The following is an 18,826-nucleotide window of genomic DNA, read 5'->3' as shown; positions in this document are numbered from 1 at the left end:
GTTTTTTTAACTAACAGTATCACCTCTCCTCCCTTCCTACCCTGTCAATCCTTTCTGTACATATTGTACTCCCCAAATTTCAATTCTGCCTTCCTTATCTTGTGACACCGTGTCTCTGATATCCCAACAGCATCAACCTTTGATGTCATCACCAGCACCTCAAATTCATCTAATTTATTTACTATACTCCTAGCATTGGTGTGCATGCAAGGATACATGCAGCTGTTCTTACTCTTAGTTACCCTAGCACAACCCATATATTTATTTATTCCATCATAGTATTGGTATTAGTAACGGCCGCATGGTGCAAGAAAGCCTATGACTTATGTATGCTGCACCAGCCAAAAAAAAAAAATCCGAACAAAACAATGATAAAAAAAAAAAATAAAATAAATAACTAAATAATAATAATTAATAAAAAAAAAAGGAAATTAAACCTATCATCCTATGTGCTTCCCTTACCCGAAAGTACTATCCAGATGACCTTTGACTGGAATAAGTTGCCTTCACCCATGAAGGCAACTTATTCCAGTAATTTATAACTCACTGGCTAAAATAAAACTTCCTGCAGTCCAATCTAAACATTTTCCCCCCTAAATTGAATTTATGTCCCCTAGTTCTAGCATCATTTATAATCTTGAAAATTTTGTCCTCATTCATTTTACTGATGCCTCTCAGAGCCTTAAACACCTCAATCAAATCTCCTCTAAGGTGTCTAGTTTCCAAACTCTGCAACCCACATATTCAAAGTCTTTCTTCATAAGGACGCCCTTTTGCCGATCTCACCAGGTGAGTTACCCTTTTTTGCACCCTTTCAAGAAGCTCAATGTCTTTCTTTAGGTGCGGTCTCCATACTTGAACAAAGTATTCCAAATGTGGTCTAACATAAGCCTTATATAATGGGATTATCATGTCCCTATCTCTACTTGCAAAAGTTCGATAGATCATCAATAGGACACCATGGGCCTTCCTTGCAACCTGTTTATAATGCTCAGAGAATTTCATGTCTGACCGTATCGTAACACCCAAGTCCCTTTCCTCCAGTACTGGGTTTAGTTGAACTCCACCGAGTGAATAAGATTTTTTGGGATTACTGTTTCCCAGGTGTAATACCTTACCCTTCGTTGGATTAAAGCATAGCTGCCATTTTTCTGACCATTCCTGAAGTCTATCTAGGTCTCTCTGAAAAAGCTCAGCTTGACAGTGATCATTAACTACTCTACCAATTTTAACATCATCTGCAAATTTAGACATCATGCCCTCTATCCCTTCATTAATGTTGTTTATGAAAATTAAAAACAACAGTGGTCCTAATACTGATCCTTGGGGAACCCCATCAAACCAATCTGAGGAATAGCCATTTATCACAACCCTCTGCCTCCTGCCCTGAAACCATCCTTCTATCCATCTAAGGATTTTCCCAGTGATTCCAACCTGTTCCAGCTTATAAAGCAACCGCTCATGTGGGACTGAGTCAAAAGCTTTGCTGAAATCTAAATAAACAATGTTGAAATTATTCCCTAAATCCAGCTCGTGAGTGACCCTTTTGAAATAGCGAACCAGATTTGTTAAACATGATTTTCCCTTTACAAAACCATGCTGAGTATCCTTGAGAATTTCAATTCGATCCAAATGATCCTGAATTCCACCCTTGATCATTGCCTCCATGATTTTCCCTACTACTGAAGTCAGACTGACAGGTCGATAATTTCCAACTTCACTTTTAGAGCCACCCTTATGTATGGGAGATACATTTGCACTTTTCCAATCCAAGGGAATCTCCCCAGAGTCTAGTGATGCTCGCATAATTAGCCTCAATGGTTCAATGCACTCGCTTGCCGCCTCTCTTTAGATTATAGGGTCCCAAATACCTTGCTTTTCAGGCTGCTGCTCATTCCAATAGAAGCAGTGGAAGAATCATTTCCATCTCTGTCTGCAGCTACTGTTAATCTATTAGTCTGTGAATCTCCTCCCAAGCTAGCAGTTTTCTGACCCACCTAACACTGCCTCAATAGCATCAGCAAATATTCTTGCACCCTTTCTATTTAAGTGTATCCCATCCCTGTAGAAACAATCTCTCCCCTTTTAAACAGTATAGAACACTCTGAGAAAAATTCCACCTCATGAGCCTTGCACCATCTCTCCAGGGCCAAATTGATTGACAAAGCTCTCTTCATATACTCCCTACTATCGTGTCTGGAATTGCAGACACTTTCAAATTTAACCCTAACTCGCGACTTTTTTTTTAACACTGACCTGTACTTGTTAAGTAAATCTGCAGATTTCCTACTCTTAATATCATTAGTGCTAATGTATGCAACAATATCACCCTTTGTGCCCTTTAAAGATGATATCTGCTCTACAATGTCATCAACTTTTCCCCCTGGCAGACATACCCTGGTCCTATTCCAACTATCCTTTTTGCACAATATACTTCCCGGCTCCCTGACAATAGAGTAATCAACAATAACTAGCTCATGTGGGACCAGCACATTCTGCCCCGAAGGTTGCCGATGTGTTGCCTGATGCATAAGAGTGAGATCTGGCATTGAGTTGGGCAGCTGACAGTTTGATGGGTCCGCCATTTCAATTCCTTCGAGGGCATCCACTCTCATCGATGCCTGTTCCAGAAAGGTCTGCAAACATCTGAAAATTTCGAAAATATACAACATATATTCAAAAACTTAAAAATATACAAAACAATGCTAGGTCCAACACAGAATCCCGGGAACTCCACTAATAATATTGATCCACAAGGAGCAGTGGTATTGGTCAAAAAAGTCCATTAACACCACTCTTTGTCTTCTTCCACTCAACCATCCTTTTATCCATTGTAGCAACTTGCCCTTAATGCCATACTGCTCCAATTTGTACAGTAGTCTTCCATATGCAACAGTGTCAAACGCTTCGTTACACATACGCCCCTGAAGGTATGAACGAGAGAGAGGGATTTATTTTGACTTTTTTTCCATATGGGATTTTTTCAAACCGGTGACGAGTACTGGTACCAAGTGCATGGGGAGTTTGGTTGGGTCTGGTTACTATTATTATTGTTATTAGAGTCCCTGTTGATCGAGGTAATCTAATTATCGTCCTAGTGGTGGGTAACACAATTGGTAGAATCGCCGTCCTACCTACACTGGGTGGAAAAACCTGAGTTTGAATACTGTCGATGACGAGAGTAATTTTTATGGACCTTTTTCACAACGTGGCTGAGTTAGTCAATCTAAGGTGAGGACCGCATGGTTTCTTCTCCCGGAAACTCGGATTTTTCATTTTATTTTTCATTTTCCCACAAACAGAAAATCGACCTCAGAACACACGCAATTTACAGACAGTATATACAGGCAATATGGCCTTAGTTCCTGATGCTCATAAAACCTTAAACAACAACTAATTCTTACAAAAAATTCTCTTTTAGTTATAGTTGGGCTAAGTTAGAATTTTTGTATTCAGCAAAAGTTTACAAATGAATTTTTTTGTTTTTTAATTTTGAAACTTTATTTTCTCACATACAGTTGTTAATTTTTAATAGGTGGCGCTGTTGGGTAATTAATGATTAATATGTTTACCCTTCAATGTTCAGGAAAACGAATACATGTCACTCTGGGTTCTATTCATGAAACTAGTTCCATAACTCAGGTGTAGTGTACTGAACGTGTCTGTAATTGCCAGGAGCGTTGATCCACATTCTTTCAAAAAAAAAAAAAAAAACTTGTAATTCCACTTTGTGTTCACTCAATCTCCGTACAATTTTGAACTTTCCGTTTTCTTTGCTTTCCCATCCTCCTTTGTTCTTATTACTGCATGTCACTTGCTCCGAAGTTTGATAATCCCAACTCCCTATTTTTAAATTATCGTAAATCTATATTTTTAACAGATTTTAATGAAACAAATATTAAATGATTCATAATTTATTGAGGTTTTTGATGCTACATTTTAAAATTCCACCTGTTCCCCAACATTTTCGACATATTCCCTTAAACGAAATTTGTGCATTTGCTGCTGCGAATACAAAAAGTTAATTGGAATGTATCACATTCATGCTTGTAGCTTCCAGTTGGTCCAAGTTGCGTGATTTTTTTTGCAGTAAACCTTTCCCTTGGTCCCAGTAAATAAATAAATAACAAAAAAAAGGAAAAAAGAAACCAGGCGTCAGATCTGAGCTGCGGGCAGCCATTCATGCACGCAACGTCTATCAATTCATTGCCCTGAGAATGCAGCCATGCACGGACATCATTTTTAACATAAAGGGTGCTCTATCCTGCATAAAACTAAGAGTTTCAATGTTGTCCTAATCTGAAATAACGAGCCATACACGCCTTTACTCCCCAACCCTGGGGAGAGATGGCCTCCCCTAGTACACTCCTCTCCACTCTACCCCCATTTATTTGTGGGTGGATGTTTCCACCTGCATCCACCTCCTATTGTTCTCTCCTTCACTCCTCCCTTTCACTGCTCTAAGGATCCCTTTCCCTATAATTTTTCCTACCTTCCTCTTCCTATTCCCCTTCTCACCTGGTGGACAAATTTACCCCATTTTTTAATACTCCCTGTGTGCAGGATGGGCATCCAGTTTCAGGGAATCCCCAACTGTCACTCCTTTTCCACTTCTATTTTTATCCACTATCTTTTTTTTTTCTTTCTTTCTGGGCCCTCTATAGAAGCTCAGGCAACTCCAGGGTTCGCCCCACCAGAGCCTATTTCTTCTTACTGACCTGGTCCTCCTCCTCATGGCGAAGGACAGTGATTAGGAGTTTGTGGTCTCCACAGATCCCTAGGCTAAGTGGCCGGATGAACAACATAACAATCCCAGGGGCTCACATCTGGTGAGTATGACTTGGCACACCCAGGGTCCTGAGCTGAATATCATCATTCTTCTCTTTCTTGATGATTCCCTTCTACTTCTGATTCTTGTTCTTTCTCTCTCTCTCTCTCTCTTAGGGTAATTCCGAATTTTTTTGGCTGGTGCAGCATAAGCCTCAGGCTTCCTTGCACCATATAGCTAATAATAGTAATAATAATAATAATAACATTTCACAAGTTGCACATTTTTTTAGGCTGTGATGTGTTGGAGAATCGCCCCCTTCAGTTCTCCCCCGAGCCACAGCACTCCAGCTACTTTGTGGACATTGCTTTGCTGCTCTAGTCTGGGGCATGATTTCCATTTAAATACAATGTAATTAATTAACAATGAAAATTAATAAGGATAATAAATTTAATTAATTAATTTACTATACTATACTTGACTATACAATAATATACTAAGCTAATGCAGTAATACAATACTCCACTATATAGTTTTACGTTATACCTTATAGCTAAAGAGTTCAAGATATACACTATCAAGTTACATAACGATAATTCTATACCATAGCGATCACAATGTTAAATTAGTTATATCCTAAGGATATTTAGCTAAATACAAAACATATATGCCCAAAAAGTGATTAAAACCTTCAAAGTACTTATTTATTACAATTAAAAACCTACTATTCTTCTGCATTACTGGTTACACTACAATAATCCCGCCATAACGCAGTATGACTAGCGAGTTGTAACTTACAAAATCACTAGGTAAATTTAAAATTTAAAAATTTTCTTTGAAATAAAATTTCAAAGAAAACTTATCCATTTGCAGCAGCTCCAGCAGTCCACGTCTTTAGTCAGATATCAGCGACAACTGGGGACTGCAAAGCACATAGCACTGCACCAACATTGGCATGATTACATCCTTTAATTTTAGTTACTATCCTTTAATCTTGAGTTAAGAAAGGAAACTGCTGTAAAGATATAGAACATTTATTTAGCTCTAATTAGCTACTGGAACAAACTGACAGCTAATATTGAAGGAATGGAGAGCTTATGTAAATTTAAAAGGTGTTGGATAAGTACAGCATGAAAACAGAAGAGATGTATATTCAATAATAATAATAATATTATCATTATACATTTTTTAAAGGCTGATACTTAAAAAGCTTAGCTTCTTTGCAACATTTTCCAGTTCTAATACTAATGTGTTTAGTTCTTAATACTATAGATTCAATGACAAGCAGAGAAAACAGAACCAACATCACCTTAAAAGTGAATATTATATTTGAGCTGTGCCATATTATTTTTTTTACTCAAAACAAGAAAAGTTAACCTCAAAATTATTTCCCTTAAAAAAGTTCCATACTTTATTGCATAGAAAAGGTGAATATCCCCTATTTCCATTTGATTCAATGAAGAAAGAAAATATTAACACATAAAATTAATGTTACAGTCAATTAGTAACACAGGTCAACAAGTATTTTAAATCAGAAAAATATGTGGACTAGATAAATCTATTCTAAATCTGTTTTTAGATTTCCTCTAGCTTTGTGATGAGACTAATTACACCATCATTACAAAATGAGGAGATGATTATGTCACTCACATACTTATTCAGCCAACCTACATCAATATAATTATTATTTATTTATTGTTATTATACATTCATATTTATGTAACTGTTTGATTATAGCCATACCCTTGCTATTTCATTTGTTTCAGGTAAGATCTCGCGAAGAACATTCATTTCCATGTCTCTAAAATGAAAAAAATCACTCCAACAAATTCTGCTATGTGTATGGCTCTCCCCTAACTGAAGCATAACAGCATACAATCACAATGGATATTTGGAAAATTTACCACATATATTTTGGCTGTCCTCTAGGCGACCAGATTAAGTCACAGGCACCACGTGTTAGTTGTACTGTTTATTCAAATGGATTACATGAGTGACTGAATAAAACAAAAACAGTTGCCGCCATTTGCCATACCCATGAAAAGGAGGGAACTATGATGATGACTGCTTTTGTGATGTGAATATAACTGGATTCTTAGCAAAGAATAAGCACGAAATTGTTTATATGAACATGAATTCAGCGATGAGGCCAATCCCTCACAGTGACAGTATGCCAGTTCCAGTACCTTCACAGCATGGACTTGACTGTTTAGAAGAACAAATGTAAAGAAGGTGTGATTGGTGGAGACCCAAGAATTTTGGCTAATCCTGAATACACACCTGACAAAGAAACATTGGAGATTATTATTATTATCAGCCATATGGTGCAAGGAAGCTTGAGGCTTATGCTGCACCAGCCAAAACAAATCCCAAATTACCCTGAGAGAGAGAGAGGTAGAAAGGAATCACCAAGAAAGAGAAGAATGATGATATCCAGCTCGGGACCCTGGGTATGCCAAGATGGAACTGCTTATCTGAGAGTAGTTGAATGACCTTAATAGAGACCTAGCTTTCCCAAAAGATAAAGTTGAACTTCTCACCTTGAGCCTAAAGCAGAAACACCTGGTTAAGTAGAACATCAAAGCGTCTCACAATTGACAAAAAAAACCAAGTTTTAGTGATATCCTTTACAGTTGTGGTTGCTCTGCTGAAAATGGTCCATTCTTCTACTGCCATGATATCAATGGAGTTTTTAAGGAATTGTCACAAATACACATTACATCTGAATGGTAGAAGAACAAATGTAAATATATGTACCTCTCCAGCAGTTCCCCACAACAAAGTTTGAAAACTGTTCTCTTTCATAACACAGACTTAAAGCCACCTATCCCGACTGACCACTCTGTTTATCTAAAGGAGACAACAGTTGTTCTACCACAGACCATTATATAAGATGTGACTGGCAAGAAGCACAAAGGAGCCAGGAATAACCAGCATGCAGCAGATCCCATTAGATCCAATGAAGCTCATTCTTCCACTTCTCCATGCTAAATTTGGCTTAATGAAGAGTTTGTGTAAGTGACAGATAAGATGAATTTGAGAGGTTTTCATTACTTGAGAAGTTTCCAAGGATCAGCACTGAGAAAGTGAAAGCGTGTATACTCATGGGAACCACAAATCAGAAAGCTTTTACAGGATTAAAGCTTTTCAAATGCCTTGACATATTAGAACTAAAAGTGGCAAACTTTCAAATGGCTTTGTGGAAACCTTTTAGGTAACTGCAGGTCACACACACAAAGATGGAGTTCAGAAACTGTTTAATAAAAATATAGAAATGGAATGTCATTTTGCTGAAACTTCATTTCTTGTATTTGCATTTAGACTTCTTTCCCAAAAACCTTGTCAAAGTGAGTGAGGGGAAATGATTCCATCAAGATATTCAGTCAATGGAAAATCATTAAGGTTTCTGGAATGAGCATATGTTGGCAGACTACTGCTGGATGCTAAATTGTGACATTGAAGACAAAGTGTGCTAAAGGAAATCATCAGCACAACATTTTTAAAATAAAGCACTATATTATTTTAACTTTGTATATAATTAAAATAATACAGTTGTTGTTGCTTGGGTTTTATTGGTGCATTAGCAACTAAGGCTATAATGCACCAAAACCTGGTCGAATAATACAGTCCTGTGTTTTTTAATCAAATCATCTTAACTTGTACTGATATTATCAGCAGCTGTATTACGAAAACTAAATGTGCTAGAAAAAAACCAAGAACATATTTGAAATCAGCATACAAAACAGGTTTAGAAAAGTGTTTACACCTCTGATTGATGGAAAAAAAAGTTTTTCTTTGTAGACCAGTGTAATCTGAGCTTAATTCCTTGAAACAAAATAAGTGAATACTTAAATAACAAGAAAATAATTTAATTTAATAAAATAATAAGCAAAAACGAAACATATATGAAAGCAAGTAAAATATTTTAGTAATGGCTAAGCTAAACAGATTTCATTCCATCTCTTTCTTTCTCTCTCACTCGCTCTCCCTCCATTTAAAAAAAGTTTCCAGAAAATACAAAGATTGTCTCTGAAAAATCTGTTAGCAGGAAAACTTAGAAAGTCCTACCTGCTATGTTCTGAAAAATGTGTTAGAAGAGTGACCACAAAAGTATTTCACACAATTTATTTATTGTCAATAAACTGTGAGTATCCTCCTAGTTAAATTCATCATGCAGAATATATCACAGAGCTGACAGTTTCAATTCAGAAATCCACACTCTTCACTGAAAATTGAGGAAGCTTTTTAACCTTTGTAAAATTCATAACAGCAAATGGCCTCTCACTTCAGTCAAAGCATACAAAGCTTTTGATTAATGAAATTACTAATTTTTAATGTAGAATAATTAATTAAGCCTCCTGTTTTTGTCTGGATAGATAGAGTACTTACTGAGAGTACTTACTTACTCACTTATGAAAAATTTAATCACAGCAATATTAAAAGTAAACTTCATTCTTTGAAGTTATCACCTTCCAATTCACTACTTGAATGGAAATTACATGTCATGCCTCTCTCTCTCATAATTGTTCACTGTATATAAAAAATTACATATAATTTGATTATTTATATTTATTAGTTTTTGTATTTAACATTTATCTTTCTCTTGCTTTTATCAATTGTATAAGCATTTTAACTTTATTTTATCAACATATTATTAACTGAATATATTACTAATAATGGAAAGAATGAATTATATTTGTTTGCTTTTTTTTTTTCTATTACTGAAGAAAAGGTAAATATGCTATATTTCTACACTAACACTAAAATTCAATCAGGCAATTTAGAGACATTCAAATTTTTGATATTCTATCGCAACTCTTGCACTTAGAGCAACAGTTATATCAAGTTGTACTAATTAAAGGAGTCTATATCCACATCTAAAACTGCAGTTGATGTAATTTTTTCAATAACAAAATTATTGCAACTTCTTAGAGTTCATTGTTAGGGTCTTGAAAAGCTAAAAGGTCTCGTTCAATTTTGAATGAGGACTGTGATTAGAATTGAACTTATTTATAGAAGGCCAGTCTGCAAACTATTCATATTAGCAATATTGTGTTCAGTGCCTATTTTCTTTTGTGCTATGATAAGTGTGGCAGGGTGTAGATGCCAAGCATTCCTAGGTTGCATACACTAATATGTATCATTATATTTGTATATTCAAATAACAGTACATATGGGGTGGGTGGAACAGAAAAATGTTGACACATTTAAATGTTTCCTAAGAAACTCATTTATTCATTAATTATTTACAAAAATTATGAATTTTCACAATAAGATTCTTGGAACACATTCTTATTTTAATTTTACATGTTCAATATCTCCTCCATTTCAATGAGCAATTCCCTGAAGGCATACACCCATGTTTGTAAATGAAGCAATGATACAATGGTGTGCATCACAAAAGTGATCTTTGTCACTTTTGTGATACAACTTAGCAACATGGTTCTCAAGTCCATGAGTGTAGCAGGTTTCCTATAGAACTTCTCTTTCAGGAAACTCTAAAATAAAAAGCCACGAGTTCAAGTCTAGACACAGGGGTAGCCAAAAATACCCATGTTGTGACAATCTGGTTAATGGTATGACAAAAACAGAGGACCAAACACAGTAAGCAAAAAAATCCAACATGACATTAGCTGTATGTGGCATGGTGCTGCCTTGGCTATCCACATGAAGTTAAATTATTATAAACTGTGGTAGGAAGTCACTCTGATGAATATGCAGATCTGCACAGTCACCAGTCACTTTCCTGCAGCAACTATTTGTTTTCTCATGAAGCTGGTAAGGAAGTTCTGTTGTCAAAACCACACAATCTACCTGTTTGCTGTCCCATTCAAATGAAAATGAGCTTAATCTGAAAACCTAGTGCTGTGTAATGTTGCATTTCTCCTCTCTGCCTATGTAGCAAAATTGGAACCTTTTCTGCTCATCAGGCTATTCAACAAGGCTATTACCATGTTGACAAAGATTTTTGCAGCTCCGCCGAACACTAAGTTTTCATTTATATTTAGCCATTTTACTGGCTTAATTGTTATACTAAATTATTTTCTATAAGTAGCTTTATAGTTCCAGCTAAGCTCCGTGGTTTATTTTTGAATTTAGATAGCGATTTTGAAAGTTAATACTTAGTGCCCATAGATTTTACGTTTGTAACTTGCCGCCATTGTTATACGATGCGGAATAGCGTAAGGTTAACGTAAAACTAGATAGCGAAAAACATAGCACTGTATTAGAAATCTGTTAGATCAGTATAGTATTATCAATTAATGAGCAAAATTTATTAATCTTATTAAAGTTCACTGTTAATTAAATTATACTTAACGGAATCATGACCCAGACTAGGGCAGCAAAGCAGTGTTCACAGATTAGCCAGAGTGCTGTGGCTCGTGGGAGAACCGAAGGGGGTGATTCTTCAATGCATTCACAGTCTAAAACAATGCACAAAATGTGAGATGTTTGCAGAGCTGTCTAGAACAGGACATGATCATGCCAAAGAGGATGTCTTTGTGTGTGTGCTAGGTGCAGAGACTGTGAAGAAATTAGGTGCCAACTCAGCATTCTGATGGGTGTCTATGAGAGTTTGAAGTGTAGGGTAAATGCATTCGAAGAAATTAATATGAGGGGCCCATCAAGCTCTCGACTGCCCAACTCGATGCCAGAGCTCGCTCCTGTGCATCAGGCAACACAGCAGCAATCTCCAAGGCAGAATGTGCTGGTCCCACAGGAACTAGTTATTGTCAGTGACTCTATTGTCAGGGAGACAGGAAATATATTATGCAAAAAGGATATGTATAACAAGACCAAGGTATGTCTGCCAGGGGCAAATTTTGATGACGCTGTAGGGCAGATATCATCTTTTAAGGGCACAAAAGGTGATATTGTTGTATATGTTGGCACCAATGACCTTAAGAGTAAGAGATCTGCAGATTTACTTAACAAGTACAGGTCAATGCTGGAAAAAAAAGTCGCGAGTTAGGGTTAAATTTGAAAGTGTTTGCAATTCTACCCAGACACGATAGATAGCAGGGAGTATATGATAACAGCCTTGCCAATCAATTAAGCCATGGAGAGATTGTGCAAGGCTCATGTGGTAGAATTTTTTTCCAGCATGGTCTATGCTTGCTAACAGGAGAGACTGCTTCTACAGGGATGGGATACACTTAAATAGAAAGGATGCAAGAATATCTGCTGATGCTATGGAGGCAGTGTAAGGTGGGTCAGAAAACTGCTAGATTGAGGGAATTCACAGATTAAAAGATTAACGGTAGCCGCAAGCAGAGGCAAAAGTGATTCTTGCACTGCTTCTATTTTAATGAGCAGCAGCCTAGAGAGCAAGTTGCTGGGGACTTCAAGAACTGCTGGGAGCCATCGTGGAACAAGTAAATACATTGGCTGTGTTAGGGTAACTAAGAGTAAGAACAAGTGCATGTATACTTGCATGTACACTAATGCTAGATGTATAGTAAATAAAATTGATGAATTTGAAGTGCTGATCAAGACATCAAAGGCAGATATTATTGGGATATCAGAGACATGGTGTCATACAGATATAAGCAGTGCAGAATTGGAATTTGGGGAGTACAATGCATATAGAAAGGGTAGGAAGGGAGGAGGAGTTATGCTGTTAGTTAAGAAACACATAAAATCTAAGGAAGTGCATCTAATTGATGTTGGTGGACAATGCAGTGTGGAGTCTGTTTGGTGTGACATAAGCACTGGGAAAGGGAAAATGAAGGTAGGAGTATGTTATAGGCCTAATGACTCTGATGAGTACAATGAACAGTTGTGCAGAGAAATAGAATGGGCCAGTAAATCAGATTGTCTTATAATGGGGGATTTTAACTTTCCAGATATTAACTGGAACTCGGGGTTTGGTCTTTTTTTTTTTCTTTTTTTTTTTTTTCTTGTTAGTTGTTGGTGCACCAGCTTCTATGGCCATAATGCACCTCCCAAAGTTTTTGCATTTTACTGTGATCCAAGCCCAAGGTTTGGTCACTCGCACACTAGCATGAGTATTAGTGTCGTGGCACCCTATGGTAGGGTAAACCGCCGTGTCTGCAGGGGTTGCCCCCAGGGTTCTGTCCTGGGGCTGCTGCTGTGGAACGGATGGTTCCTGACCTTGGTGACGTCCAAACCCAAGCCTTTGCCGACGACTTGATCTTGAAAATTTCTGCCGACAGTAGAACCCAGTTGGAGGTAAAAGCAAACCATGCCATCAAGATACTACAGGACTGGACCATCTTACACTGCCTAAAAATCTCAACAACTAAGACATCCTCAATCTTACTGAAAGGCTCCCTTGACCTGCGCAGGCCACCTCAAATAAAGGTGAACAACACCACAATGAAACTCCAAAGCCAGCTTATGTTCCTGGGGGTGATATTAGATTATAATCTTTCCTTCAAGCAGCATCTCACACATCTAAGAACAAAAATAAGGAAGTACTCTGCACTGTTAGCACGTGTGGTCCGTCATGACTGGGGACTTAAACGTCGCGTACTCTCCTTATATTATAAAACGACATTCCTACCAGCTATAACATACGCCTCTGCGGTTTGGTATCACAAGGCATCAACCGCCATAAATAGACGCATAACTGACTCAATCCATAGAACTATCCTGTTAACCATTACCAGAGCCTGCAGCACCACTGGCACTGTTGCCCTACAGGTCTTGGCCGGAGCCCTTCCCCTTGACCTGGACATCATACGTACTGGAATAGCCTATTATATAACCAAAGGAATGCCTTGCACCCACCAAGACTACACAGTGCAACCCACAAGGCTGAAAAGAACAGGCTGCAGAAATACCTAAAACAAACCTGGCAATACCGCTGGACAAACACAACAAAAGGGAATATCACCAAAAAGTTCATCCCGAACGTAGACAGAGTATACCCCATTCTCCCAACCTGGCTGCAACCTGGACTTTACACGACCTACCTCCTTATGGGTCATGGGGCTTTCAATGCAAAGCTTACACCATTAGGAATAGTGGAGGATCCGCGTTGTACTTGCAGGGAACAAGAAAGCTGGGTGCACATTATGTTTGAGTGTGCCCAATACAAAGACCTTAGATGCAGACTAATAACTAGAGTTCACTATCTACCAAGGGATCTTGAGTCACATCTACTAGATACACAAGAAGAATATTTAGCCTTAACTGATTTTGCCCAGGGATTATTTACCAAGCGCCAAACACTAACCGCCATATACAGAAGACCTTAACGGAATGAGACAAAACAAACCTGCAAATAGCAGCGAGACAACACAGAGGAAACGACTACACAGACCTTGGACTAACTACAAAATGCACTGGGAAAAGACAAGTGACAATATATTGTCTAACCACAAGAGTTATGATTACGAAATGGAAGCGAAAAACACCTTTAAATAGTCATGACATCAGAACAAAGCGACACTGCCCCAAAACCTTGCAGCATGGACCCACTACATAATGACAAAAGGTAGTGTGAGGACTAGCAAACATCACTGAAGGGATAAAACCCCATAATGACAGCCAGTACACTTGATTATGACCCCAAGATAATGACCAGAAAATAGGACCCAGACCACATGCAGTCTGGAAGGATGACATCCCAGATTTAACCTCCTATTAGTGTCCCACCTAGATGAGACTCAAAGGCCAGCTTTTCAGGGCCTGCAAACTGATGGAGATGACATACGGTGGCACTCTCCCGCCGGGACAGCCTATTGGCGGCCCAAATCTGCACTCTCTTGAGCGGATCTTTCTTCCTGAACTCCTGGGGAGGGAGGAAGGAGAGGCTTGCCTCTCCTCGCCTCCCCAATTTTCTCACTCTGGTTGGCACGGGCATGCCTCACTACTTGCAGGGGACATCTACTCTGTCAACCCCTTATTTCCAATTTCTTCCCCCCCAGTCTTCATCCTCCCCCCAAACTTTTGTCTTGCACAGCGTTTAGCCCTACATTTCAAAATCAAAAGAGAACATCAAAATTCTTGCCCGCACCTATTTGGGTTTTAAAACTCACTTTCACCACACAGCCCCACGTCGCATACTATTAACTTGTTAAGTATCACTAATATCAACCTCGATTTTTTTTTTTTTTTCTTGGTCCTAGCCACTGAAATCCCAGGAAAGTAGGTGGCAAGACCAGCCAGAGTACAAATATTGGTAACACCCGGCCAGCCTCCCTGTGGTGGGTATTGGTAATGTCAGGTCTCACTAGGGGCCTGGCGGCTAACAGGCCGGATGAACAATGGGCACACCCCCAGGGGCTCACATCTGGTGAGTATGGGCTTGGCACACCCAGGGTCCTGAGCTGGATATCATCATTCTTCTTTTTCTTGGTGATTCCCTTCTTCTCTCTCTCTCTCTCTCTCTCTCTCTCTCTCTCTCTCTCGGGGTAATTCAGAAATTTTTTTTTTTTTTTTTGGCTGGTGCAGCATAAGCCTCAGGCTTCCTTGCACCATATATGGCTAATGATAATAATAATAATAACAACAAACTACATAGTACATATCCCACATGCTTTTAAATCTCTGGCTTGTCCGATACAGAGAACATACGCGGAGATGGGAGAAATCCCAGGTGCCATCAGACGCCGAAAATACGTAATAGCAAGACTTTTGTGGATGTATTGGATAACTGTTTTCTACAGCAACATGTTCAAGGGGCAAACAGAGGGAGTAATACCCTTGATCTGATTATCAGCAGTGATTATTCATGCATTTGCAGATAAAGGAACCACTAGGTGACTGCTCACAGTATACTGATGTGGGATTTACTTAAAGATATAACTACCATCAAGGGTAAAGGGAAGAGTTTTTGTTTTCGTAAAGGTGACTACAGTATCTCAGAGAGTTTTTAAATTCTACAGTGGGATCAACTGATGATGTTACCAACAGTAACATCATCAGTAGTAGCACATAAGAAAAGAAAACATAAAAGGAAGAAAAACGCATGTTATTGTACTGTAAAAAGTGATATGTATTTTGTAGCCTTGGTTATTATAGTTGACTTCATTGGTGCCGATCCCTTCAATAGCATAAAGTGAAATAGCTATAGCAATAAATGAGACCATGATGTCGACAAATATAGTGTGAACTATTTTTGGACAGGTGGCAGAAAGTAGTTCCATCATGAGAGCAGTTTTATTTGAGGAGCAATGCAATATTTTCTGTGTGGTGTGTAAAATTGTAAAAAAAATGGGACATTCCTGAGAGGAATGTATGTTTATGTTGAAACAATACTTTGTATATAAATCTTTTGTGAAATACCCAAGAGACATTCAGTAATAAATACCTAAATGGCCTGCACCAAATAAGACATTCACACTGATTACATTATTCTGCTGTTATGCAAATGATGAAAATATTCTTCAAAGTTGATTCAAGACACTAGAAAGAGTGAAGACATGTCTACATGAGCAAGGCGAACACTTCTAGAGTGTTATGCAATAGTTTTAAATTCTGTTCTTGTTTTGTTGTAATTTACTATTTAATTTTAATTGGATAACCATGTACATGTACAAATGAGTACATAAGCTCATAACAATTTAAAGATTCTACAGTTTAGAAAAAAAAACAAAAAAACTTTGGTATTAAAAGAAAATAACAGCTTAAAGTTATATACCCACCTTGTGAAATTATCTTCCCATCAATAACTATATCATTTGGCATATTCTCTTTGTCCAACAGGTCTCGTTTCTTTTTTTTCTCTTCTCTCTCCTTGAGAATTATCTGATTATCAAAAATTAAAAATTATTTAAAAAACTGAAAATTTCTGCTAACTAAAATTACCAATTTCCCAAAAAATATTATATTTCATACAAAACAAAAGCTAGTACCTATCTGATACTAGCATTGCAAATAAATTATTACTTTTGGTACTTTAAATTATACTAATATAGATAAGAGTTAGACTATCTGCTCTAGTAAAGCATTATTTTGTCGAATGTTGTTGCACTTCAAAATTGTACAAAGTGTGGTAGAAAGTACAGATGTGTTTAGTTCTTAAACTGTATGAACTAGGCATAATGTAGTCACATGTGAAGGTCAGATATTGAAGTGGGAGCCACTTCGATCCACACACGGTACTAACTACTATATGTTCTAAATATGTATACAGCAGGCCCCCATTATATAACGCGGTTCGCTTTACACTGATTCGCTATAACGCTGTTCTTATATTATAACCCATATCTGACTATAATGCTCTTTTACAGATTGCATTTTTGGCATATTTAATGAAATCGTTTAATTTGATGCAGTCGATAGCTTGAAAATGAATATCAAAACAGCATTAAAACATTTCCCATGCCGACTTGAGAAATTTTCCCACGCTCAGTGATATTTTCTCGCACGCTAATTTAATTGCAGTACAGTGACTTGTTGCGTAGTTCCGAGATCAACATTTTAAAAAATGATCAAGTATATTGCTTGTAATATTTGCGTTATATGCATTTATCCGAAGTCTAGTCATCATTCTTTTAAATTCATGAATTAAATTAATCACTCAGTACAGTATTAGACATAGTGCATAACGGACAGTTTACTTGAACACTGTATCAAAATTAATGCAACCAATGCAGTTACATTTTCGAAGAGTTAATAATGGCGGATAAGAATGAAAAAGCAACGTCTGGGCGCAGTACGAAGACTATAAATGTAAGAAAAAGACTGAATTTGAAAATTAAATTAGATGTTTTGAAGCGAATCGATTCCGGTCAAAGACAAGCGGATGTGTGCCATAATTTAGGACTTGCAAGTTTAACTGTAAGAACAATTATAAAAAAAATAAAGAATTGATTTTAGCCGGCTTCAATAAAATCCAATGCAGAATTCAGTTAAGTTAAATATTAAAAAAAAAAAAAAAAGAGAGAGAGAGATTAGCCAATATGACGATCTGAAGAAAACTCACCTAAAAAAAAAAAAAAAAAAAAAATGTGGAACCATTGAAAACTAGTAAGGGCTGGTTGAATAGATTTAAAATCCAGGGAGAAGCCGCAAGTGCAGATTAAGGAGCCAAAACTTTCAAAAAAGAACTTGTTAAAATTATTGAAGAGGGATATTATGTTTTATACTTCTCAACAAGTTTGTAACATAGATGAAGCAGGACTTTTGTGGAAACGAATGCCTAAAAGAAGTTTCATATTGAAAGAAGAAAAAAACATGCCAAGTTTCAAAGCGGCGAAGGATCGGTTGACTTTATTGTTGGGTGGTAACGCTGCGGGGAATTTAAAATTAATACCCCTTTAAGTTTATTTGGAAGAGGGCCAAAGTTCAACCCAAAATCAACACATTTTTCTTGATTACATTCATGAATTAAATTAAATCAATTTAGATCAATTAAATTCATGATTTTAATTGGAATTTTAAGTTTAATTTTGATACATAAGTAGTTACCACATAATTATATACGTATGTAATGCAGAATATTTTATATGTACAAATATTTGAATATCAAATATTTTGACCGACATTTGTGCATCTTTTCACTACCGTTTATTATTGATTAGGAAATATCCTATGGCACCGACCGGAACTCGCAAATACTTATGTTACCTTATAGGAATGCGGCGCTTGCTTAGCGCGGATTCACTTAGCGCTCTGTTTTTCCAGAATGAATTATCAGCGTTAAGCGGGGGTCACCTGTATATATAAATTGAAAACTAATTATAATAAAAAGAAAACCAGTCAAAAATGGAGCAGTGGCTTATAACAGTTGTACATTGCTTATGTTGAATTATTTGTGATAGCAGATTCCATAATATAAACACAACAAAGGTTTCATCATCAGTTCAAATCCACAAATTCTCTCATCGTGCCATACTAATATGAGCTACCAAATGACAGGCTCAGTGATATGTGCAAGACACAAATCATGTTGCACATGAGTTTCCTGTGACATCTCCAAAAAAACATAAAATAAGTTACTGATACAATAATTTGTAGTCCATCTAAATCAGTTAGCCACCATATTGTCACACCTAACATTTCAGACAGAAGTGTTAGAAGAATATCAAACCATATCTGTATAATGCTGTTGTTGTTTGGTTTTTAGGAGCATTAGCAACTAAA

The 18,826-nt window shown here is 37.2% G+C and overlaps 1 protein-coding gene across 1 annotated transcript in view; it reads right to left on the bottom strand.

The window, feature by feature from the left end:
* The window catches only part of Sbp2 (SECIS-binding protein 2), a 303,049-nt gene that overhangs the window by 50,861 nt on the left and 233,362 nt on the right, over positions 1-18,826 (bottom strand). Inside the window, exon 10 of the mRNA XM_090389376.1 lies at positions 16,384-16,486. Coding sequence (XP_090245502.1) covers positions 16,384-16,486 — 103 coding nt within the window. The remainder of the gene's footprint in view (positions 1-16,383; positions 16,487-18,826) is intronic.

This window comes from Mastigoproctus giganteus, unplaced genomic scaffold, assembly GCF_048544385.1.
Source record: "Mastigoproctus giganteus isolate SK-2022 unplaced genomic scaffold, ASM4854438v1 scaffold_15, whole genome shotgun sequence".
In the NCBI taxonomy this organism is placed as follows: Eukaryota; Metazoa; Arthropoda; class Arachnida; order Uropygi; family Thelyphonidae; genus Mastigoproctus; species Mastigoproctus giganteus.
The sequence above is the reverse complement of the archived record's forward strand: the minus strand, read 5'-3'. Positions and strand labels throughout refer to the sequence as shown.